The following is a 21,051-nucleotide window of genomic DNA, read 5'->3' as shown; positions in this document are numbered from 1 at the left end:
ACGTCAAGACAGACGGGAAGTAACATAGCGTTCTGACGGATGCCTCGAGTTCACGAACATAGCCGACACTCGTCAGGAAGATTCCGTTCCCTACTTATAGGAAGGTCGACCTAAAGGGAAAACATAACCCTGATGAAGTCAAGCCAGATGAAACGTGTTGGATATGATCTAGAGATTCAGGAATTTTATTTTTGTTCTGGGACTTTTCATTTTTATTTGTTATTTTATGTAATTACTATTGCTGTTCCGGTACCAACCAGCTTCTGGAGTGGTCCACACCACCAGGATCCGCTGGATGCGGAGATATGCTGATTTGTAAGCTGAAATCATACTACGCTTGAGAGGGAAATAATCTCTCCTATACACTGAGATCTTCATGCTGATTTTCTCACGATGGGCTTACCTATATCCAGATTCCTGAGTGCAGTCAATTATTTGCAGGTTTATTGATACCCGACGATATCACCCTGTGTAGATTTTGTTTCTTTTATAGATATCTGGATATATTTGGTTTGTTTCCTAAGGTTGTATAACCTCCTTTATGTAGTAGATTTATCTTATTTTATCTATACCCCACTTATTGGTTGTTCTGTTTATCCATGTAAATAATGTTCATCATATATTCTTGTTGATACTGATCCTAGTTATTTACGCAATTTGTTTTATTCAATATTGCTACTCTTCCGGTTCTCTACCTATTCTACTCTCATTTATTTACCTCATATAAGTTGGTGTCCTCAAAGTACCTGGAATTTATGGCTTCCTTAGGCCACAAGAATTTACCATGACAAACACATCTAACCCTCAGTATTATCTCAGATGGTCTCAAATCACTAAAACATTCAGACCATTACATACTTTCTGTTGCGGTCACCGGCCCGCCGAGCCTCACGGCCGTGCCCGACCGGCACGGCCACGCCGACAACACAAACTTACCTGCTCGTCGGCGAGCCGGGAACCGCTCCTTCCGTTCTTCCGGGCATCACGCCCGAATCAAACATGGCTCCGACCACGTGGTCGCGCCTAAGAGTAGCTCCGCCCCCGAAAATTATACCAACGTGTGCGTGACGTCACGACGTCAACGCACACGCACGTTTTGGGGTCAGAGGTCGCCCTCTGACCAATCATAGCCTAGAGAGGGGTATTTAAACCCCTAGCTTTTCCCATTACTTTGCCATGTCGTGGTTTCAGTTTCCTGATTTCCTGAGAGTGCTATTTCCGTGATTCTGATTTCCTGGTATCCTGATCCTTGGCGTTTCCATGGTTATTCTGATCTCTGGTTTCCCTGACTTGGCTTGTTTTATCGGTATTGAGTATTTTCTGGCTTCCTTGACCTCGGCTTTCCCTTTGACCATTCTCTGTCTCTAGCGTATTAGTCCGGCCATTCTAAGGTCCGGTTTACGCTCTATCCTGTTATTTTCCTTTTCTTACCTATGTATATGTTTACATAGTTTCTGCTTGCTGGACCACATTACTAGTCGTGACATTACGACATGGCCATGGATCCTGCAGAACTATGCAAGCATATGATCGCCTGTGAGAGTAGGGTGGAGGATATGGACCACAGGTTAGACCAATTTGCCCAGGCATTTCAGACCTTGCTCCAGAGGACTGCCTATTTAGAGGTCCCTCCGGTACCACCTGTGGTTCCGCCACCTGTAGTGGTTCCCGTACCACATAAACCACCGTCCATAACCTTGTCACCGCCCCCTCGCTATGGAGGTGATTCTAAGGAATTCAGAGGTTTTTTAAACCAAATTGAATACCACTTTGAGGCCTCCCCAGGTTCATTCCCAACAGATAGATCAAAAATAGGCTATCTGATGAACCAATTAACTGGAAAAGCCTTGACCTGGGCTAACCCCTTATGGGAAAGTGGTGACGCAGTAGCCCGTGATTACAGTACTTTTCTTACGGCCTTTAAGGCTACATTTGAACCTAAAGGCAGGGAGAAGAACGCTGCCAAAGCCCTTATGAGAATCAAGCAAGGCAGTCGTTCTGTAGCCGATTCTGCAATAGAGTTCAGGACATTAGCGTCTGAGGTTGATTGGACCAATAGTGGTCTGGTGGCTGCTTTCTCTGAAGGTCTAGCTGAGAGTATACAAGATGAGACTGCAGCTAGAGACCTTCCGGTTAATCTTAATGAGTTTATTGCCTACATGATAGACATTGATAACCGGCTCAGAGAGAGAGAGAAAAACAAACAACGTAACAGACGTTCTAATTTGTCCATAGCTCCTCGTTTCTCTAACCCAGTGGTGAGTAGCCAAACGCCTCTTCCAGAACCTGAACCCATGCAATTGGGTAGCGCTAAACTCACTGAGGCAGAGAGACAACACAGACGTAACGAGGGGTTATGTATGTATTGTGGCAAGAAGGGACATCTAAGATCGTCATGCCCGGTTCGGCTGGAAAACTTGCACACCTAAGGCACGTACGGGGACCGACCTTAGGTGTGATGTATATGTCCCCTAAATTGACTAATAACCGTTTCCTTGTCAAAGTAACCTTATCTTTCAAGAACACTACTGTTCAGTGTGAGGCTATGATTGACTCTGGGGCAGCGGAGAATTTCCTAGACAAAGAATTCTCTGCAAAACATCTCCTGCCCTTAAGACATAAAGAGAAACCGATAGCAGTCGAGGCCATTGATGGAAGGCCTCTTACCCAGCCTTTCATCACACACGAAACTCTGCCAATCACTGTTTCAGTGGGTATTCTCCACTCTGAAGAAATGACCTTTCAAATCATATCTTCACCTACAGTTCCGATAATACTCGGTTTCCCTTGGCTCCTGAAACACAATCCACGTTTGGATTGGATTGAAGGAGAGATTGTGAGTTGGGGTGAGAGATGCAAAGGTGTTTGCTTTAAGCAAATCCCACAACCTATTGGTACCATTAATGTTCCTGTTGCACCTCCCTTGACCACACAAATTCCACCGCAGTATATGGATTTGAAAGAGGTATTTAACAAGGTCCAGTCAGAAGGGTTACCTCCTCATAGACCTTATGACTGTACCATAAACTTATTACCAGGGACTATGCCTCCCAAGGGAGGAGTCTATGCCTTGTCCCCCCAGGAAAATCTTTGTTTGGAGGAATATATTAAAGATGCTCTCAGAAAGGGTCATATCCGTAGGTCCTCCTCACCAGCCGGGGCTGGATTCTTCTTTGTCTCTAAAAAAGAAGGAGACCTACGCCCTTGTATTGATTATAGGGGTTTGAATAGGATTACCATAAAAAATGCCTACCCTATTCCCCTTATATCAGAGCTGTTTGACAGATTGAGGGGAGCTCGAGTCTTTACCAAGCTCGATCTCCGAAGCGCATACAATCTAGTCAGGATTAAGGACGGTCACGAATGGATGACCGCATTTAACACCAGAATGGGACATTACGAATACCTGGTTATGCCGTTTGGATTATGTAACGCTCCAGCGGTATTCCAGGATTTTATTAACGATGTCCTAAGAGAGTACCTTCACATGTTCGTTCTAGTGTACTTGGACGACATTCTCATCTATTCCCCAGACCTAGAGACACATCACGAACATGTGAGAATTGTACTGAAAACCCTGTTACAGAACGGCCTTTACTGTAAACTGGAAAAATGCCAGTTTGACCAAACGGAGATACAATTCCTTGGATACGTTATATCTCCGTCTGGTTTCCAGATGGATCCCCGTAAACTGGAGGCAGTTTTACAGTGGCCATTACCCAAGGGCCTTAAAGCCACTCAACACTTTATAGGTTTTGCGAATTACTACCGCAAATTCATAAAGGGTTTTTCCTCCGTGATTTCCCCTATAACCAATTTAACCAAAAAAGGAGCAAATTGTACATCTTGGCCCAAAGAAGCAAGAGAGGCATTTGAACTGTTAAAATCTTTATTTTCCTCAGCACCTGTCCTGACCCATCCTGATCCAACCAAACCATTTATCCTAGAGGTGGATGCATCAGAGACAGGAGTTGGAGCCATTCTGTCTCAAAGAGAAAGTCCTGATACACCTTTACATCCTTGTGGATTTTACTCTCGCAAACTCACACCTGCAGAGAAGAATTATGACATAGGGAATAGGGAACTTTTGGCCATTGTACTTGCCCTTAAGGAATGGAGGCATCTCTTGGAAGGTTCCAAAGAGCCACTTTTGATCTTTACTGATCATAAGAATTTGGCTTATATTGGGAATGCTAAGAGACTGTCCTCTCGTCAGGCTAGATGGTCATTGTTCCTCTCCCGATTCAATTTCATAATTACGTACAGGCCTGGTACTAAAAACACCAAGGCAGATGCACTTTCTAGGCAGTTTGAGACAGATGAAGCTCCGGAACAGGTGATATATCCTATTATACCTCCTGAATGCCTCATTGCCACTACAGTTACCGAAGTGTCTTCTCCACTCTTCTGTGCCATAATAGCAGATCAAACTCAGGCACCTGTGGGAAAACCTCCGGACAAACTGTATGTGTCACCTCAGTTTCGAAAGAAGGTACTAGATTTGTTCCATGACAACCTCACAGCAGGCCATCCTGGAGTCCATAAAACCCTCTCTGCCATCTCCCGGAGGTTTTGGTGGCCTGCTCTTAGAAACGATATCAAAGAATATGTTGGGGCATGTCAAATATGTGCCGTTTCTAAAGTTCCTCCTAGATCGCCTCCTGGACTCTTACAACCACTGCCCATACCCAGTGCTCCTTGGACCCACTTAGCCATGGATTTCATTGTGGATCTACCCAGTTCAAACGGGTTTAATACAGTCCTTATGGTTATCGATAGGTTCACAAAGATGGCACATTTTGTCCCCCTTAAAAAATTACCATCTGCTCAAGATCTAGTTCAAATATTCTTGAGAGAGATCTTTCGGTTGCACGGTGTGCCTAAAAGCATAGTAACTGACAGAGGTACCCAGTTTGTTTCTAGGTTTTGGCGTTCCTTTTGTAAGCAATTAGGCATTGAACTCTCCTTTTCGTTGATGTATCACCCTCAAACTAATGGAGCAGCAGAGAGGGCGAATCAGTCTCTAGAAGCCTATTTACGTTGCTTTATAAATGCCAATCAGTCTAACTGGTGTGAGCTCTTACCCATGGCTGAGTTCGCCAGGAACAACGCCACTCATGAATCTTCTAATCATAGTCCATTCTTTGTAAATCAGGGTTATCACCCCGCTGTTTTTCCTTCTGAATTCTCAGACACGGAAATTCCTGCCTTGAACACCCGTTTGGAATCAATTCATGATACCTGGGATTCCGTCCATTCAGCTCTGCAGAAAGCTTCATTACGAGCAAAGGCCCAAGCTGACAAAAAACGGGGCGCTAATCCTGTATATCTTCCAGGTGACAGGGTGTGGCTCTCCACAAAACATATCAAGCTTAAGGTCCCGTCCATGAAATTTGCCCCTCGGTACATAGGTCCCTTTCGAGTTACCCAACGTATTAATCCAGTGACCTATTCTTTGGCACTTCCGGCTCATATGAGAATTGCAAATACTTTCCATGTGTCTCTGCTCAAACCCCTTACTTGCAATCGCTACACCAGGTTATCCACTCCTCCTCCGCCCTTGGTAGTGGGTGATCAAGAAGAATACGAAGTCCGTTCTATCATGGACTCCAAATTATCCAGAGGTGTCTTGTCCTATCTCGTTGACTGGAAGGGTTATGGTCCCGAGGAACGTTGTTGGGTTCCTGCTGACCGGGTCCATGCGCCCCGTCTTATCCGGTCATTTCACAACCGCTTTCCTCTTAAGCCGGGTCCTTCCCGCCCGGTGCGCGGTCTTCGAGTGGGGGGTACTGTTGCGGTCACCGGCCCGCCGAGCCTCACTGCCGTGCCCGACCGGCACGGCCACGCCGACAACACGAGCTTACCTGCTCGTCGGCGAGCCGGGAACCGCTCCTTCCGTTCTTCCGGGCATCACGCCCGAATCAAACATGGCGCCGACCACGTGGTCGCGCCTAAGAGTAGCTCCGCCCCCGAAAATTATACCAACGTGTGCGTGACGTCACGACGTCAACGCACACGCACGTTTTGGGGTCAGAGGTCGCCCTCTGACCAATCATAGCCTAGAGAGGGGTATTTAAACCCCTAGCTTTTCCCATTACTTTGCCATGTCGTGGTTTCAGTTTCCTGATTTCCTGAGAGTGCTATTTCCGTGATTCTGATTTCCTGGTATCCTGATCCTTGGCGTTTCCCTGGTTATTCTGATCTCTGGTTTCCCTGACTTGGCTTGTTTTATCGGTATTGAGTATTTTCTGGCTTCCTTGACCTCGGCTTTCCCTTTGACCATTCTCTGTCTCTAGCGTATTAGTCCAGCCATTCTAAGGTCCGGTTTACGCTCTATCCTGTTATTTTCCTTTTCTTACCTATGTATATGTTTACATAGTTTCTGCGTGCTGGACCACATTACTAGTCGTGACACTTTCCCTACCGCACATGGAAACAAGTCAGCAGGTAGATATCCCATACGACCCCTACAAACAATGGTGTCAGGTACAGTATTAGACTCCTACTTACTCTCCCTTTGCAAGCACCCTTCACAACCCCTACTATTACTACATGGGTCAGTCCTTACAACAGCCAAATTCATGCTATATGTCAGAACATTAATCAAGAAAAAACAGGCCTTAACCTTTCCATTATTCTAGTCACTCTCTAGGAATAGGGACGGTATCTATGGCTTCATGCAAGATTATACCAGTACTCATTATTAAAACATTCGGTGACTGGAAGTCCTCAGCCTATTTACGGTACATTCCACAACCAGTATAGGAACTCCGTCAAGCCTTCTCAAAATAACATTGTATATAAGTATTTATGTTGATTGTATTTTGCTGTATCTATGTGGCTCAAAGCCGTTGCAGCGTTCTATGCCGCTGCAAAGGCTTTAAAGCGGGATGGCATGGAACAACGTAACAACGTTAACGGTTTAAGTCCAAAGGGACCCAGATTAAGAAGGAAAATTTCCTCTAAATAAAACAGAGGATAAGATGGTACAGCCTTTAGTGAGTGGCTTAAAATGCAGTCTTCACCCATCCCTTCTTTAGTATTTGAGTAGGTCCTTGGCATGGAATTATACAGTATGCTACACTATATGTTCCCTTTATGCTCTTTATATCACAAATACCAGGACTATAAATATAGAATAAGAAATGGCCGCTCACAGCGGTACAATCCCCATTGGTGGAAGTTGGGGCAATTGAAGATTATGCTAGCTTTAGTGTACTCATCTTATTTTTAGGAATGGCGGGAGGCCAGCATTTTGCATAATCTCTCTTTACTAGCTCCACATAGAAGGAAAAAAAAACAATCACAAGAGAGTAGGATGTACATGATATAGTGACCTAAGCACTTCCTCTTTCAGAAAGAGACATCAATCAGAAGCAAACATATAACCAGCTAACAATAACTCCTAAATCCAACATCCGATGGAGCAAACTTCCCGTGAATTCCACACTGTAACGGCACCCCCAGGCATAAAAGGGGTTAACAGCCATCTAGTAGATCTTCCCCTTCCAGAGACACAGGCACAGCTACTGTAGACACCAATCCACCGAACCGGAGAAGCATATGAATGCCGTAAACAGCTGAACCTGAACCATACGAATGCTGTAAACAGCCGAATAGGAAAAAACATACAAATAGGTTTACACTCCTAGCAGTCAAACTGGAACAGCATACAATAAATCCCCCCCAAGAACGAGACAAAGCTCCGTGTTGGGGGTCAAGCAGTGAACAGACAGAGCTGTGGGTTTATTGTTCTTATATACACATTAGTACCACCCACAGGGTTTTGGAAAACAACCAATAAACACGTACAATACACTCACACTCTCACACAAAATCCTCCCCTCTGCCTGTGATACACTTACCTTACACAATAGGTAATGTAATTATCACAAACAGAGAAATACAGTTTTTCCACATTATTCATAACTTTAAAAGTATGCATCACATTCACATAAAACTTACATTTTCAAAATCAGCATACTCCAAATACAAATATACGTCAAATCATACAAATTGGTCCACTGGTTCAAAAGATAGATCGTAGTCCTTTGTGACCAAATGAAGCATGGCTTTTCTGCCCAAAACCAGTTTCACAGAGTCTTCTATCCTGGAGATAATTGGGAAGTAATCCAATTATCTCCAAGGACAGAGGCAAAACTCCATTAAGCACATGGCAGTAAAAAGACAGTGAAATACAATAAAATACACAAGGTTACATTTATTACATAAAATACAGACATGCAACATATCCCCAGATAGCTTAGGTCTGAGCACACATTATTACTGAATGGCGCTCAGACCACACACATACAGTTCAATTGCCATGGAGCCAAAGTCTTTCCCATAGTCTTTCATTATACGAATGGGCTCCATGGCATAGCTATCTGGGGTATCACCGCTCAAACAGGGCAAGCACCAAATGACCCGGCTTTCATGTCTTTGCAGGGGAAAATCAAGCGTTTCAACATGGGGCCATAGGCAGCAGGCGGGCAACCAGGCTCCTCCAATGCACAGTGGCGAGATTGGTCTCGTCACACGCACATACAACCAAATTGTCTTCAGGGATGAATCATACTGAAAAGAGACTGTGTGATAGGTTTACACACCTAGTCATGAACGTGGAAATCCAAGTAACATACAGTATACATCATTTCATAGTAGTAACATGTAAACTACAAACTGATAACTGAACAGCAATCACATAAAACTCCAATGACCATTCCAAACCAATGGAAATAAACACAAAACATTAAGAGCCCAACCTACCTTAGACCAATGAGACACATACAGAAAGGGTGGGATAGTAAAGCAGGGTGGGAAAATACCTTCTGTCATTACTAAAATTAAGATTAGAAGTACACTAAAGCTAGCATAATCTTCAATTTTACAACATGACAGGAGGCTTCATATTTAGCAATTTATGTGCACTCCAGATCTGACAGCCAACTGAATGCTGGAGTCTGGTGGTTGTTGTAGGACACTAACAGTTCCAGGTGAAATGGGCCCATTAGAGATATGGTGGCAAACACCTGGGGATCAAGCATGCAATTGCTGCCGTCCCTCGAAAGGTGGGAGAACCAAACCGTGGTGAGATTTGTCTCCCTTGGGAGGTATTCCGTCCTCAGGGAGATCCTGCGAGGGAGACAGAAATGGAAGATGACCTTTGTGATGTTTGGCAGGAGTAGGGTGCCGGTGTCGCCCAGGCGATTTATATATCCCGGACTGTCAACCCTTTTTCCATACCTAGTAGGATGCAACAAACTGATTAACCCTTCACCAGGCTGCGGAGAGCGAAGGACCCCACTAAGAGTTCCAGGCAGTTGGTGAGGGGAGAGTTCCTCTCGCAGGTTGCTCCCTAGCCCCACAGGCTTGCATCCGTCAGCATGCTGTCCAACCACCATTGTAATCCTCCTCACACCTCATTCGTTACCAGACCGGTTGGTCATAGGTGGGGTTCGCCTGAGGAAACCTGACTTTGAGGTGTTGCATGACCCAGTAGTGTAGCGCACCCGAGAAGATAGTCTGAATGGAGGAGGACAGTAGCTCATGATCCGGGCGCGTGTGGGTGGAGGGGTACGGTGTTTTCAATGGAGGACTTTGCAAATATCCTTGTGGATAGTTTAGACCTTTTGGATGGGGTAGCTTCAGGGTGCAAGACGCAGAGTCTATTTCAAATCCTTGGGAAAGGGCCATCCAGGAAAGGGCCACCACAGACTTCTGTCTATTCACTACGAAACCCAACAATTCCAGCAGGACCATGGAGAATCGTGTAGTCTTGACCTCTCGGAACCAAACAGAAGGACATCGTCCAGATAAATAATGCAAAACATCCCTATATGAACGATCAATGGTTTCAGTAGTTTCATGAAGCACCGAGGAGCCAAGCTGAGGAGGTAGGTGAAGTGCTAAGGTTGACCACAGGGGCGGACTGACCACTCGGGCACATTGGTCATGGACCGAGGGCCCGAGACAGCCAGGGGCCCAGCAGCACAGCCATGCTCCAGCTGGAGAGATCAGAGATCTCGCCAACTGGAACAACAACAAAAAACTCTTCCTTTAATAGGTTTCTGGGGCCCCACAACCTACCGTTTTGCACATTACCCCCCTCCCCCCATGCTCAAATGAGACCTGGCAGCTTCACCTGCTCTCTCTCTGCCAGGTCTCCTTCTCCAGTCTCACGCGGCGCTCTGTATGATGGGGAGAGGCGGGGCCAGGAAGTGACATCACTTCCTGTACTCTCCTCACACAGAGCCCTCTCACAGCCAGCGAGGGGAAGGAGTAGCAGCCTAGAAGAGACCAGAGAGAAAGGTAGGCACTAGTCACCCCCCCTTCCTCCCTCTGTAACTAGTCCCCCCTCCCTCCCTTTGTCACTAGTCACCTCCTCCCTCTGTCACTAGTCCCCTTACTCACTCTGTCACTAGTCCCCCCTCACTCTGTCACTAGTCACCCCCTCCCTCACTTTGTCACTAGTCACCCCCTCCCTCACTCTGTCACTGTGTCACCCCCCAAATTCCCTCTGTCACTAGTCACCCCTCCCTCACTCTGTCACTGTGTCACCCCCAAAATTCCCTCTGTCACTAGTCACCCCCTCCCTTTGTCACTAGTAACCCCTTCACTCCCTCACTCTGTCACTAGTCACCCCCTCCCTCCAGGGCCGGACTGGGAGAAAAATTCTGCCCGGGCATTTTTTTAGCACAGCGGCCCACTAAGAAGGGGGCGGGGCAGAGAGAGTGTGTTTCGTCATCACCAATGACAACTACGCCCCCTCTCAAAATGAGCGTTGGGTCAATCCTCTTCCAGGGCAGAGCTCTGCTAAAGAGAAAAAAAAACTGTATTTGTTCTGCACAGTGCAAGCAAATTTAATAACATGCTTGCACTGTGTTTCCTTGCAACTTGTCTCTGGTGTCTCTATAAATGGATACCAGGAGATAAAAGGGCCAGGAAAGAGTATTGTGCATGTGTTTGGAGCCTGCTTGTGGGATTGTGTGTGTGTAGAGTGAGCTTATTGTGGTGTGGTGTTGTATAATAAGGTCGGTTTTAGTCGTGTTGTGTTTTTGGTGTAATGTAATGCATATGTGGCTAGGGGCTGTAGAGAATGTGTGTATAGGGGATGTAGTAAGTGTGTGCATACATGCTATAGTGTGTGCGTGTGTGTGTATATAGGTGATGTAGTGGTTGTAGAGAGTGTGTGTTTAGAGGTGTAGCGTGTGTTTGTTTACAAGGAATCTAGTGTGTGTATAAGGGATCCAGAGTGTGTATGTTAGGAATGTATGTGTAGGTGGTGCAGTGTGTGTGTAGTCTAGTGTGTGTTTGAAGGACCCAGAATGTGTAGGAGATCTAGTGAGTGTGTGTATATAATGGAATCAGAGTGTATATAGGGATCTAGTGTGTGTATATGATCCAGAATTGGGTAAGGGATCTAGTGTGTGTCTGGAATGTAATGTGTTTAGGGGTGCAGTATGTGTGTGAGGGGTTCAGTGTGTGTGAGGGGTGCTGTAGTGTGTGTGTGTGTGTGTATATATGTGCATATATATATATATAATAAAAAATATGTTTGGAAGTATTGTGTGTGTGTGTGTGTTTGGTGCATTGTGTTGGGGTTCTGTGTGTATGTGTGAGGGGTGTAGTGTGTATGTGAAGGGTGCAGTATGTGTGTGTGATGGATGCTGTGTTTGAGGGGTGCTGTGTGTGAGGGTGCGAGGATGCTGTGTGTGTGTGTGTGTGTGTGTGTGTGTGTGAGGGTGCTGTGTATGTGTGTGGGGGTGCTGTGGGTGAATGTTAAAAGGGATTGTGTGTTGGGGGTAAAAAAAAAAATCTAATAAGCATGCATTATATCCCCCCTCCCTTCTTACCTTTAGCCTGGGGGGGAGAGGGGGGCGGCACGGTGGTACCTGGGAGGGGGGTTCAGGCACTAGAGTTCACTTTCGGTCTCGTGAGAGGATCCTGTCGGAGCTGCAAGATAGAGCTCTGCCGGGTCCTCTCCCTCCCCAGCCGCAGGTCTATTTAAATGGGCCGGTGAGGGAGAGCTTTGATCTCCCCACCGGTCCTCCATGGAAACAGCGGGCCGGCGCTCGGATAGTGCCGGCCCTGCATAGACCGGCACGGGAGATCCTGGGACCTCCCCTGCCGGCCTCTGCCCATGGCCACTGCGGTGCACCTGGCATTTGCCAGTGTGCCCGATGGCCAATCTAGGCCTGCCTCCCTCACTCTGTCACTAGTCACCCCTCACTCTGTCACTGTGTCACCCCCCAACTTCCCTCTGTCAATAGTCACCCCCTCCCTCTGTCACTAGTAACCCCTTCCCTCTGTCACTAGTCACCCCCTCCCTCACTCTGTCACTAGTCACCCCCTCACTCTAGTGACAGAGTGAGGGAGGGTGTGACTAGTGACAGAGTGAGGGAGGGTGTGACTAGTGACAGAGTGAGGGAGGGTGTGACTAGTGAAAGAGTGAGGGAGGGTGTGACCCCCTCACTCTGTCACTAGTCACCCATTCCCTCACTCTGTCACCAGTCACCCCCCCCTCACTGTGTCTCCCCCTCACTCTGCCACCACTCAACCCGTCCCTCCCTCACTCTGCCACTAGGTACCCCCTCACTCTGCCACTTGTCACCACCTGTCACCACCTCCCACACTCTTCCACCTGTCACCCTCTCCCTCTCACACTCTGTCACATGTCACATGCATCCACACTGACACAATATACAAAAAAGCACATGTAGTCATCCAGACATGCACAAGTGCATTCACACATACTCAAATACAAACATGCATTGATACACAGGTCTTCACAATATACACATTTAAAGGAATGCCATATTATATGAGAGTTATATTAATAATGCACATATATTTGGCCTTCAAAAGGCCTGGGATCTAATTTTGCCCGGGGGCCCCAAAGGCTCTCAGTCCGCCCCTGGTTGACCGTGCCAAAGGAAAGCTAGATAACGTCGGCAAGAGGAGTGGATCGAGAACGACAGGTATGTGTCTTTCAGGTCTAGACTCGCAAACCAATTCCCTACTTGAAGAAGGTCGCTTAATACGTTTGAATGCCTTCACTTTTGAAGTGACGGTGTCTCATGTGGACATTGTAGAAAGCACAGGCGGTGATACCATAGGGATGCTTACCTGCGGGGGAAAAATGGGGATCTAGCGCATTTGCACATTCCGTGTCCTCCGTCTGATTGCCTGAAATACCAGAAGGGTTGTCTCCCACCTACTTCCAGGTAAAGGCTGTGGTAGCGAGGTACGGGGGTCTGATGGCCAAAAGCAGCTGGCGACATGGCCCGCTGTCGACGAGCCCTGCCAAAAATCCACCTAGTGGGGTTACAATGGAACAGCTTCCTCATGGAGATTTTGGTCTTGGTGAAGGAAGTGAAAACATTAACATGTTTGTTAAGCTCCCTCATTAATGCATCATCGAAAAGTGTGCCCTGTGCCCAGGGTCCCAATTTTTTGCGCCCAGATCCGTCAACTTACCGTCAATACAGAGGAGAACTGCTTTGCCCTACTCAGATGAGAGGAAAAAATTTGTGTTTCTGACCAAACAGAAACCTCTCTGTGCCCATTCACGAATATCGTGAGCCCATTCGCGGATGGTGCCAGCATCAGTCGGCCCTCAAGAACACGTCATCTGCCAGGTATCTTATCCTTGAGAGGATACCGATGGTATAACAATTTTTCTTTGGTGCCTCTGAATCCACTCTCGACTCCCTTGCATGGTCACTGCCACCTCTTGCCATTAAGGTCATCATCAGCTGATCAAACTCTGGTGTCTGTGCTACTTTTGTCTAGGAGGGAAAGGTGTGGGCATTCCGACTGTAAGCGGTTACAGACCTCTCTATCCAGAAGCTTGCAAAGCCACAAGTGCATAAAGTTGGCCAGTTGTTCTGGAGGGGACCAGTCCCTGAAACATGGGTGACGGATGTTGCGTGGGTCAAATAGCTTTTTGAGGTCTAGTGTCTTCACCTTTCCAGTGGCACTTGATGTGATAGGGAGACCCCTTAGCGGGGACATCCAAGGCATCGGAGTCCACCTCGTAGTAGGCTTGTCTAGCTGCCGGTGAGGGGTCTGGCCTTCCTGCAAGCACATTTGAGTGCTTTCTCCACGAATGCAGCCACATCTGCGTGTATCATGGCCTTAAAGTCCACAGGGTTAGCAAGGGAATCTTTCATAGTGGCAAATAGTGTTTGATATGATATGGGACACCCCTGTAGAAGGCACAAATTGTAGGCAATTTCAGGTTGCAGGGCAAACAGACCAGACTACAATAGTAGCAAGTAAAGCTCACAGAAACCCTACAGGGTTGTAATCTTGACAGTTGCCAAATAAAATATACTGGGGTTCACCCAGTAAACGGAGGCTGCAACCACATACCTCCACTCTGCAGCACAGTGTAGTATAAATATAGCAGAGGAATCACACCAGGTGGACAGGGTGTGAACCCTTAAGTGATGGCCACAGCCCTGATAGAGAGCCCTAATTTGTGCTCAAACAGTGAATTTAAAGTTATGGAAGACATCCCTTTAAGTTGTATTTCCTGAAAAACCTGTTAACAACAGTTAACATGTAAAATACAACATAGAAGAATAATCTGAAAACTACAAGATAAATGTAGCATAGAAGTATATTGCAGATAGCAATAGTAAGATATACCAAATACAATAAACAACCCCAAAAGAGGTAATAGAAACATAAAGTAATGGAGAAGACCTGTCTGCATGATGGAGCAGCAAAGAAAGAGGAGGTGCTTAGGTCACTATACCTCATTTACATCCTACTCACTTGTGATTGTTTTTTTTTTTTTTCTTTCTGTGTGTTAATGTGCTGCTGTGAAGCTAGTAAAGAGAGATTATGCAAAATATGAAGCCTCCTGTCATGTTGTAAAATTATAATCCTCAAAATCAGGAAATAGATGAACAGAGAAAACACCAGCAGAACCTTCTAGTGTAATGTCCAGAGATAACGGTGGACGGACCAACATAAATAGACACTCAAATAGAGCCTCAGTATAATCCTCACACCAGATATGTGGAAGGTGAGCATCCTCAGAGTTAGTGGTGGTTCATAGAACACAGAGTGCGTGTAGTGCTTCCTGTAAGCAAATGAAACCGATATCCTACTTACATTATTCCAAGCAGTGTACTGCTCCAAATTCTAACCTAGCTTGTGTCATCCACAACCTCGGATGTTTAGAAGGTAGTTCGGTTAGTGCAATCCAACAGACTGCCAGGAACTTGTATAATCCAGGAGTTTTATGAGAAGATAAAAGAACTGACAATTGAATAACAACATAAAACACGCTTTTTGCCATTTCACGTGATTGCATTAAACCTGGCGGTGTGTTTTGATTTAGCCAGACGCGCACACGGTAGTCGATGATCCCAACCAGGCGTGCACACACACGTGCGTAGGTAGAGGGTGTTGTATATGTGAAGAGAACAAAAGAGGGGGGACCCACATTCTTTCCTCCTCCCCACCTCATTCTTGTTATTTACCCGAAATAACAAAACCACAGACATACTCGGTGACAAACAGGCCACAGCTTTTTTTTATAAATAACATAGGATCACTATAGTGTCAGGAAAACAAATACATTTTCCTGACACTATATAACCCTTACGCCCCCCACCCTCGGGTCCCCCCTCCTGCTGGGCTGAAGGGCCACTTACCTTTATCCAGCGCCGGGCTCCCTCGGCGCTGGTGACCTCTCCACCCCCTCCGTCAGCTCCCGAGTGGAGCCGAATGCGCATGCCGCGCGTGCATTAAAAACGCCCATAGGAAAGAATTTCTCAATGCTTTCCTATGGACGTTCTGCCTTCTCAATGCAATTTCCGCATGAAGTGCCTCTAGCGGCTGTCAGGAAGCCTTCTCCTTCCTTAGAATAAAGAATGAAGAGATAAAGATTCTCTAACTCAGTCATCCTTCACACATTCTGTTAACCTTCACCCTCATTCTCCTCACATTCTATTATTCCCTTCACCTACATAAACTATTAACCCTTTCAAAATCATTCCTTACAAATTAAGTAACAAATTATCTTCAGCCCTTCACTGTCTTCTTTTACAAATTCTATTAATCACTTTAACCTTGTCAATTACTCCCACATCCCAATCTTTTTGCACATTCAATGAACCTGTTTACTAGCATATATTTTATACATTTTATTTAAACCTTCACCCTCAGTCAGCACGGAGTTATCACAGTATCCTGCCATATATTACACAATATTTCAATGCCTTCCTTCATCCTTTAATTTTGTTTTAGTGAGAACAGGTCATGGCCATTCCACTTTACCTTTATGAGGCCAATCCACTTCCTGTTCTCTCTTGTTGGTTCCTGAATTCTTCTGAAGCTCTCCTTGCCTCCATTCTCCTTTCTGATACAGGTGGCGGCACGGGGGGCTATTTTGCTCCCTCCATACTGGTTTTCTTTTTTTCTTTTTTTTGGATAGCTGGGGACTGTTTGTTTATTCGAACTCTCCCTGGGAGTTAACTGTTTGTTTACTCCTACACTTTTAACAGTTTCTATTGGCGTGGCAGTTTCTTGGCCCTACTGGGTGGGGAATGTCATTGCCTTCCCTCTACCATGGGAGAGTGCAGCATGGGGCTTAGTGGCGGGAGTGAGGCTGGTGAGGTGGCTGGTTTTCCTCCCTCGTTGGCAGTGGCTGCTCTGGGGTGCCCAATCAGTCACTTGGTAGGATGGCTGTGACGAACATGGCCCTTGTAGTCCTTTTGCCTCTGCCTGGGCGAATGCTGTGGATGCTCAGCTGCAGGATAAGGTTAAGCCTGTTATGGGCTGAGGAGTGTAGTTGGTTCTTCAGAGCCGCAACCCTGGTTAATGGAGTTATTTTTATATATTTCTACTATGGCCTGTCACATCCTGTTCCTGGCTGGGGATCATTCTGGCAATGGCTTCTGGTATCCAGTACTCTTTTTACAATTCTTGTTTAGTTTTTCTTAGTTTTTCTGTTTTTCTATGTCTTGTTTTCTTTATGCTCGGTTCATTCCTGTATTCCGTTCCTGGAATTCCCAGCCTCTTGGATTCCTTTAAATGTTTGTTTTATGTTGCCACACCCGTTCCTTTTCCATGATTCCTTTTGTTTCAGTTGGTCCCTGCAGGCAGTTGCTCAAGTTATCTGCCTTTTCTTGCAGGTAAGTGCTGTATGTGCGTTATTATGGTTCATTTAGGAGACGTTAGGCAGAGTAGGACCTGCCAAATATGGGGTACATTGGCGTTGTGGCAGACTTATGCAATGTATGAGCATATAATGTAACTAAATCCCCATAGTTTTTCACATATAGTACTTAGTTACGTCTCCTCTTGTTTTACCTATTATATTATATCTTGTCTTGTTTTTTCCCAGTCCATGTACAGTCCTGTCCTGTCCTGCCAATGTTATGTTATGTACTGTGTACATGTTCTGGGTTTAGCTTTCTATCCTTCTCTGGTTCTGGATTTTACTAGTTATGTCTTGTTTGGTGCCTACCCTAGCCTTGCTTTGTTTCTGTACTGGATACATTCCTGCTGCAGAGCCTCCCTATTTAGCTCCTGGGAGATCTGCTTATTTCCGAGCTCCTAGTTCCTGGCATCCGCTGAAGCTGCATCAGGGTCCTGGTATGTGGCCGCACAAATGCTGATGCTCAACACCAGGGGGCGTGCGGTTACCCTGCACCAGACCCTGCTAATCCACTTCCACTCTGTGACTCCTACTTTCAACATCAGGCATACTGGGTCCCAGTCGTCCGACTGCCGCCCAGACAGTGTCTGGGTCCCGGTCACCGGACCGCCACTTTGATGCCATGATATTGGCCTTTTCAGTCCAGCCTGTTGCATTAAGTCATTTATTCATTAGGGTGCTAATAGAGAAGGGGAAGTCTTAGTGGTTCGGGAGTGTTTAATTGTTCATGCAGCGTAGGGCCATAGGAGGTTACACCTTGTAAAATGATGACATTATATGAAGGATTTGTTAATTTCAATATCTAGCCAGATCATTCCACCATGATTCCCCCTATTAACAATATATATATTTTTTTTTATCAGTACCTGGTGCTATATTAAATAGAACCAACTCTGGTAATATTGTTTTCTTGTTACAGGGGACAACAATCATCCCTTTTCTTTCCTCTGTGCTGACTGATCCAATGCTGTGGGAGACGCCTGATGAGTTCAACCCCGGCCATTTCCTGGATGATAAGGGCCAGTTCAAGGCAAACCCAGCATTCATGCCATTCTCTGCTGGTTAGTAACATGAGAGAGATCTGTGCACACACTGACTGTAGAGAGCTCTCCACCTATAGAATACTGAGAGATCTGTGCACACACTGACTATAGAGAGCTCTCCACCTATAGATTACTGAGATATCTCTGCACACACTGACTAGAGAGAGCTCTCCACCTATAGATAACTGAGAGATCTGTGCAAACACTGACTGTAGAGAGCTCTCCACTTATGGATTACTGAGAGATCTGTGCACACACTGACTAGAGATAATTCTCCACCTATAGATTACTGAGAGATCTGTGCACACACTGACTATAGAGAATTCTCCACCTATAGATTACTGAGAGATCTGTGCACACATTGACTATAGATAGCTCTCCACCTATAGATAACTGAGAGATCTGTGCACACACTGACTGTAGATAGCTCTCCACCTATAGATTACTGAGATATCTCTGCACACACTGACTAGAGATAATTCTCCACCTATAGATTACTGAGAGATCTGTGCACACACTGACCATAGAGAGCTTTGCACCTATAGAATACTGGGAGATCTGTGCACACACTGACTATGGAGAGCTCTCCACCTATAGATTACTGAGAGATCTGTGCACACACTGACTAGAGAGAGCTCTCCACCTATAGATTACTGAGAGATCTGTGCACACACTGACTGTAGAGAGCTCTCCACCTATGGATTACTGAGAGATCTGTGCACACACTGACTAGAGATAATTCTCCACCTATAGATTGCTGAAAGATCTGTGCACACACTGACTATAGAGAGCTCTCCACCTATAGATTACTGAGAGATCTGTGCACACACTGACTGTAGAGAGCTCTCCACCTATAGATTACTGAGATATCTCTGCACACACTGACTATAGAGAGCTCTCCACCTATAGATTACTGAGAGATCTGTGCACACACTGACCATAGAGAGCTTTGCACCTATAGAATACTGGGAGATCCGTGCACACACTGACTATGGAGAGCTTTCCACCTATAGATTACTGAGAGATCTGTGCACACACTGACTAGAGAGAGCTCTCCGCCTATAGATTACTGAGAGATCTGTGCACACACTGACTGTAGAGAGCTCTCCACCTATGGATTACTGACAGATCTGTGCACACACTGACTAGAGATAATTCTCCACATATAGATTGCTGAGAGATCTGTGCACACACTGACTATAGAGAGCTCTCCGCCTATAGATTACTGAGATATCTGTGCACACACTGACTATAGAGAGTTCTCTACCTATAGATTACTGAGATATCTGTGCACACACTGACTATAGAGAGTTCTCTACCTATAGATTACTGAGAGATCTGTGCACACACTGACTATAGAGAATTCTCCACCTATAGATTACTGAGAGATCTGTGCACACACTGACTAGAGATAATTCTCCACCTATAGATTGCTGAGAGATCTGTGCACACACTGACTATAGAGAGCTCTCTACCTATAGATTACTAAGAGATCTGTGCACACACTGACTATAGAGAATTCTCCACCTATAGATTACTGAGAGATCTGTGCACACACTGACTAGAGATAATTCTCTACCTATAGATTACTGAGAGATCTCTGCACACACTGACTGGTCTGTTTGGAGAGATATCACTATTCTGTGTACCTGTCCCATAGAGACAGATCACTGTAACCCAGTAAAAGCGTTCTGTACGCATATTATTGTTTTCTCTGTCTCCATTGTTTCCATCTCTCTCTTTTCTCTCTCTCCAGGATTGCGGATGTGTCTCGGAGAGAACTTGGCTCGAATGGAGCTTTTCCTCTTTATCTCGGCTCTGCTCCAGAAATTCACTTTCACCAGAACACCTGGATCTAAACAGTTGGACTGTAAATCTATGAGAAATAACAAGCCTGCGATGATAGTGAGCTCCGAGCTTTGCGCTGTCCCTCGCTCCACGTCCTCGGTCACTAAGTGATGACATGAGGAGGACACCAGCTCACTTTATAAATGTACCTTCAAGAATGATAACTTTTAATATATTGTTACAGATTACAAATAATTCTAAAGATCAGACCCAAACCTCTAACCAGGTTTGCTAATGATCCTGCAGGGGGTGGAGTTACACCTCCACCAGCAACATAAAATATCTCAGGATGTGCCTGTAGAGACTGCAAGCACAGTGAACACTTCAAAACACTGAAGTGGTTATGGTGCTTGGAGTAATCGTATAAGCTGCTATATAAATTGCTAATTATCTTTACTAAAATTAATATATGTATTTCACAATCTGAAGCATTAGAAGAAACACATCTTTCTAATTTATGTGTTTTAGTGCATTAATGCATACTGGGTGCTGCACATTAATTTGAGAAAATATTAAGTATTTAAAGGGTTAATATTGAAGGGGAGTACACTCTAAATTCTGGGAAAGAAACATCACTTAATTACTGTAATTGCATGAAATGGAAAATGTCTCTTCCGTACATTTAATAAACGTATTAAATGATTACCATTGTAAACACTGTTATTTAGCTGTGTATAAACCCATGCTTGCATTTCACACTGTGTGTTGTCATTGTGTTAAGTTTAGTAGGATTTGATTACTTGTTCAGATTTTACCTAAATAAAGGAAGTGGAATAAACCTGCTATGATTTTTCTTGGTTATTTTTTGCAATATTTAATGTGTTAATATTGGCACAGCCTGGAGTGTCCCTTTATTACTATAAACCCACCCAGTACAACTGTAACCTAACCTACACAGTGCATCTAATGTGTGGGAGCCTGGAGTGTCCCTTTAATAATATAAACCCACCCAGTATAACTAACCGTAACCAAACCTACACA

At 45.3% G+C, this 21,051-nt stretch overlaps 1 protein-coding gene across 3 annotated transcripts in view; it reads left to right on the top strand.

Moving 5' to 3' along the window:
* Positions 1-20,283, top strand: part of LOC134608268 (cytochrome P450 2C6-like) — a 110,534-nt gene extending 90,251 nt beyond the window's left edge. For all 3 annotated transcript variants that reach the window (XM_063450958.1, XM_063450959.1, XM_063450960.1), the window contains 2 exons: positions 18,099-18,240; positions 19,979-20,283. In XM_063450958.1, coding sequence (XP_063307028.1) covers positions 18,099-18,240; positions 19,979-20,181 — 345 coding nt within the window. In that variant the 3' untranslated portion in view covers positions 20,182-20,283. The remainder of the gene's footprint in view (positions 1-18,098; positions 18,241-19,978) is intronic.
* The last annotated feature ends 768 nt before the right edge of the window (positions 20,284-21,051 follow it).

Source organism: Pelobates fuscus, chromosome 4 (assembly GCF_036172605.1).
Source record: "Pelobates fuscus isolate aPelFus1 chromosome 4, aPelFus1.pri, whole genome shotgun sequence".
NCBI lineage: Eukaryota > Metazoa > Chordata > Amphibia > Anura > Pelobatidae > Pelobates > Pelobates fuscus.
The sequence above is the reverse complement of the archived record's forward strand: the minus strand, read 5'-3'. Positions and strand labels throughout refer to the sequence as shown.